The following is a 4178-nucleotide window of genomic DNA, read 5'->3' on the forward strand; positions in this document are numbered from 1 at the left end:
AGAAAAAATTTATTTAAAGAGAGAGAAAAGAAAAACATTTTCCTCCTCCTTCCTTTCCTTCTTTATTTCTCTCTCTCTCTCTCTCTCACATCCGTTTCTATTTTTTCAACACTCACTCACCCGCCCGTTCACCACACAGTCAGTCACACACCAATTCTCTCTCTTTTTCCTCTCTCACACATACACACACTACATAAGAGAACACAGCACTGAAGCTGAAGCACACACGCATTCTGTAACGCAATGTTGTCTCTCTAGTTACTAACATGACCGGGTGGCGAACTTACTCCCCACGGTTATGAATACCAACTCTGCAGACTGCGGCGCCGATCGCCACCCTAATGAGCACTTCACTGGCTTCTGTCCCTCTTGCCTCTGCGAGCGCCTCCACACTCTAGACTCCTCCTCCAACACTCCCTCCTCTTCCCCCCCCCCCTCCTCCGCCTCCGCTGCCGCCGCCGCCGCCATCAAATCCCTCTTCTCCTCTACCTCTAAATCTAACAATTTTCCTCCGCCTCCCCCTCTCCCTAAACCTTCAAAACCGTCTTCATTTTTTCCCGAACTACGTCGAACAAAGTCATTTTCTGCTTCCAAGAACGAAGCTTTAGGCCTATCCTTTGAGCCCCAAAGGAAATCTTGTGACGTTAGGGTCAGAAGTACTCTTTGGTCGCTCTTTACACTCGACAGCGAGAGTAAAAGTGTTGCTGATAACAATAAACCCGCTTCTGCTTCCGCTGCTTCATCTTCCTCTCATCAAAATCTCCAGAACAGCAAAAAAGTTGAATCTTGTTTTCCAAATAAGCCCGTTTTTGAGGAAGAGGAAAATGAGGAGGATTTTAAAGACCCTGAAAATATAGAGGATGTTGCTTTCGTGGATGATGATGGTGATGAGGATGGAGATGAAATTAGGCCTGTGCGCGATTCGCATTTGGAGGGTTTGAGAAACGTGGTTGTAGATGTGAATAGCGGTAAGATTGTGGAAGAAGAGGTGGTTCTTCCTAGTAATTTGAAACCTATGAAGGATCATATACTTGATACTCAGGAAAAGAAGAGTTCAGGAGGGGGATTTTGGGGAGCAGCATCGGTTTTTAGCAAGAAATGGCATAACTGGAGGCGGAAACAGAAGATTAAGAAGCAGAATAATGGCGAAAACTTAGCTACATTGCCTGTGGAGAAGCCAATATCTAGGCAATATAGGGAGACTCAGTCCGAAATTGCTGATTATGGGTTTGGGAGGAGGTCTTGTGACACTGATCCCAGGTTTTCGCTTGATGCTGGAAGAATCAGCTTGGATGATCCAAGATATTCTTTTGATGAGCCTCGGGCTTCTTGGGATGGTTATTTGATAGGGAGGAGTTTTCCCAGAATGGCACCTATGGTTTCTGTATTGGAGGACGCCCCAGCTGTGCATGTATCACGCTCTGATATGCAAATTCCAGTCGAGGAACCAACAATGAAATCCAACAATGAGGAGGAAGGTGTGCCTGGGGGGTCAGCGCAAACTAGGGAGTACTACTTAGATTCTTCTTCTTCAAGGAGGAGGAAGAGTCTTGATAGGTCTAGTTCAATTAGGAAGACCGCTGCTGCAGTGGTTGCTGAGATTGATGAACTGAAGGTGGTGTCTAATGCTAAGGTTTCGCCGACCACCACGGATTACTTACACGGAGCGAAATTTTTGGCGGAAAGAGACTCGAGGGACTCAAATTCAAACTCTTTAAGAGATGATCTTTCTGAAACGTTTGAGTTGAGTGGTGGATTTCGGGATAGTATCAATTCTGTGATAGGGAATGGGGACAGAAAGGAGTCGAAAAAGTCTAGAAGGTGGAGTTCAAAAATATGGGGTTTCATACACCGGCGTAATGGTGGGAATAAGGATGAGGATGAAGAGGAGAAATACAGTAGAGCAAATGGGGTGGAGAGATCACTATCTGAGTCTTGGCAGGACCTGAGGAGGGAAGGGAATGGAGATGTGAGAGGTGGCTTTAACAGAAATATGTTTCGAAGCAACAGTAGCGTGAGCTGGAGAAATGCCAATCACATTGGGGGCTCATTTGCGAGTATGAGGAAATCAGCTGTGGAAATGAATGGACATGGGAAGAAGAGGAATGAGTTTGTGTTGGAGAAGAATCGGAGCGCAAGGTATTCTCCCAACCATTTGGATAATGGACTTCTCCGATTCTACTTGACACCTATGAGAAGCAGCCGGAGAGGGGGATTGGCTAAAGTCAAGCCCAATACCTCACACTCAATTGCAAGAAGTGTACTGCGGCTGTACTGAGATTCAAGGTCCTCTTGTTGTTGTTCTGATTTTCTGTTAAGAGACTTGCTGCATTTGTTGTGTAATCACATAAGCCAATCGGGTTCTTGTTGTTTGCCATGCATTTTGAATCTTTGATCAGAATACTATTTTAGTATTTTTAATAATGAGAAAATTCCCATGTTTCTTTGTCTCTGATTCAATTTGTGAATTACTTCTTTCGTTACAAGAGTTTCTCTTACTGTCATGACTGCTCAAGCCTGGTAATTGGCCATGCCTCATGTTTAAGGACTCACTCCTTTGATTGCTCGTCAAAGGCTGATAATTAACACTACCTACATAAGCTTTTTCATGGTTATAGTAAAACTAATCACTGACATTATATTTACATCAAATTATCTCTCTTTTTCTTTTAATTGTGTCTGCTTCAAACATTATCTGCTTTTCTGATTTGATTCTTATAAAGGCGAAATTTACGGAATAAAAACGTTGATACACCATCAGTATGGTGAGGGACACAAGGGGTCCCAGTTAAGATTTCAAGTTTTTTTCTTTCTGACAGAATCTTATGAAACAACAAATGGAGCTTAATGCTAGGAAAAACCTCACTTTGGTAGATGAAATTTCATTTCCATACACCTCATTTTGGTCGATGCAATTTGTTCACTTAAAGAAATGAGTGTTCATATTTTATTATGACTTGGGTTGGGTGGTAATATACTTTTGGGAAGTGATTTTGATGATTGTTTGCTTGTTAGCAATGATTGTTGGTGTGGTGTGTGTTGTTAGTCCTTATCATAGAAACAAAGCAAAGTGGATATTCACCAATAAAGGGAAACAATAATGTGTTCTACGAAAAGCTGAAATTGGACAGAAATGTCTCAAGACTTGGTTCTGTTCTAAGGGATTGTCACCCGGACAATTCAGTTTCAGGCCTTGTTTCAAGCTTTTGTCTTGTTACATATGTATTTTTGTGCAAGCACGCGCATGCATATATCATCTCTACTTTTCTTTTCTCATTACACATTTTTAACCGATGTCTAGATTAAGTAAAACAGGCCAACAGAGGAGGTAGTTTAGTCCCTAGTGTTTCAGTTTTTCTGCAATTCTTAGTGAAAATTGTGTCAGGATTCGGTGGTTTAGGTGATTCAGGCATGAGTCGAGGTTTGAGGGGGGCAGTCAGCAGTGGGCAGTGGGCTTGGGCTGGCTAGAAAAGTGGGATGCAGCAGCTTCTAATTTTTCAATTATCAGTCACTAGAAGCTGTGAACTCGATTTCTTGATGGTGGTTTAGGACAAAAGAGGATCAAGTATTTTCGAGTAGATAACCTGTCTAAATGCATCAAAAGTAATTTTTCAAACTGATGTGGTCGAGGTTTTTTTGCTAAGGAATAAATCGGGATTTTACCACGACGGACTTTTACACCAGGTGAAATATTGTTTCCGCAAAATGTGTAATAATCAAGAAGGAGGGGTCTTGTCAATGAATAGTAGTCTTGGATTAAAAAATTAGTATTTTGGTATTTATAGGGGTGTTGGAAATTATATGGTGTGATAGGTTTTATGTACTTATGGTGTGCCTCCTATATATCCAATTACTCTTTTGCCCTTATAATTTTATATATTTTTTTACTAATGTATATCATACAGCCCCCCACTCTCGGACGGAATATGAACTTTCTGGTAGAATATTTTGTACGAGAGTAAATATTTTTCTGAATTGAGTTAACACATGGGAGTGGGTGCACCTCGGTCGTAGGGTGCACCACGAACCCAGCTCGAGGCGGGGGCTGGCGCGGCCGGGGGGAGGGGGGGTGCACCAGGAGGTCACCCTGGCGCAGCCTTGGGCGCGCGCACCTCCAGCTCGAGGCATTGCCTCGAGCTGGCTGGGGGGGTGCACCCCGAGGCCAGCTCGCAGGCCCG

General features: G+C 43.2%; 1 protein-coding gene across 1 annotated transcript; it reads left to right on the forward strand.

Moving 5' to 3' along the window:
• On the forward strand, positions 41–2450 carry LOC105174724 (UPF0503 protein At3g09070, chloroplastic). Its single transcript, XM_011096911.2, has one exon. The coding sequence runs from the start codon at positions 299–301 to the stop codon at positions 2276–2278; it is 1980 nt and encodes a 659-aa protein (XP_011095213.1). The 5' UTR covers positions 41–298; the 3' UTR covers positions 2279–2450.

This window comes from Sesamum indicum, linkage group LG11, assembly GCF_000512975.1.
Source record: "Sesamum indicum cultivar Zhongzhi No. 13 linkage group LG11, S_indicum_v1.0, whole genome shotgun sequence".
NCBI lineage: Eukaryota > Viridiplantae > Streptophyta > Magnoliopsida > Lamiales > Pedaliaceae > Sesamum > Sesamum indicum.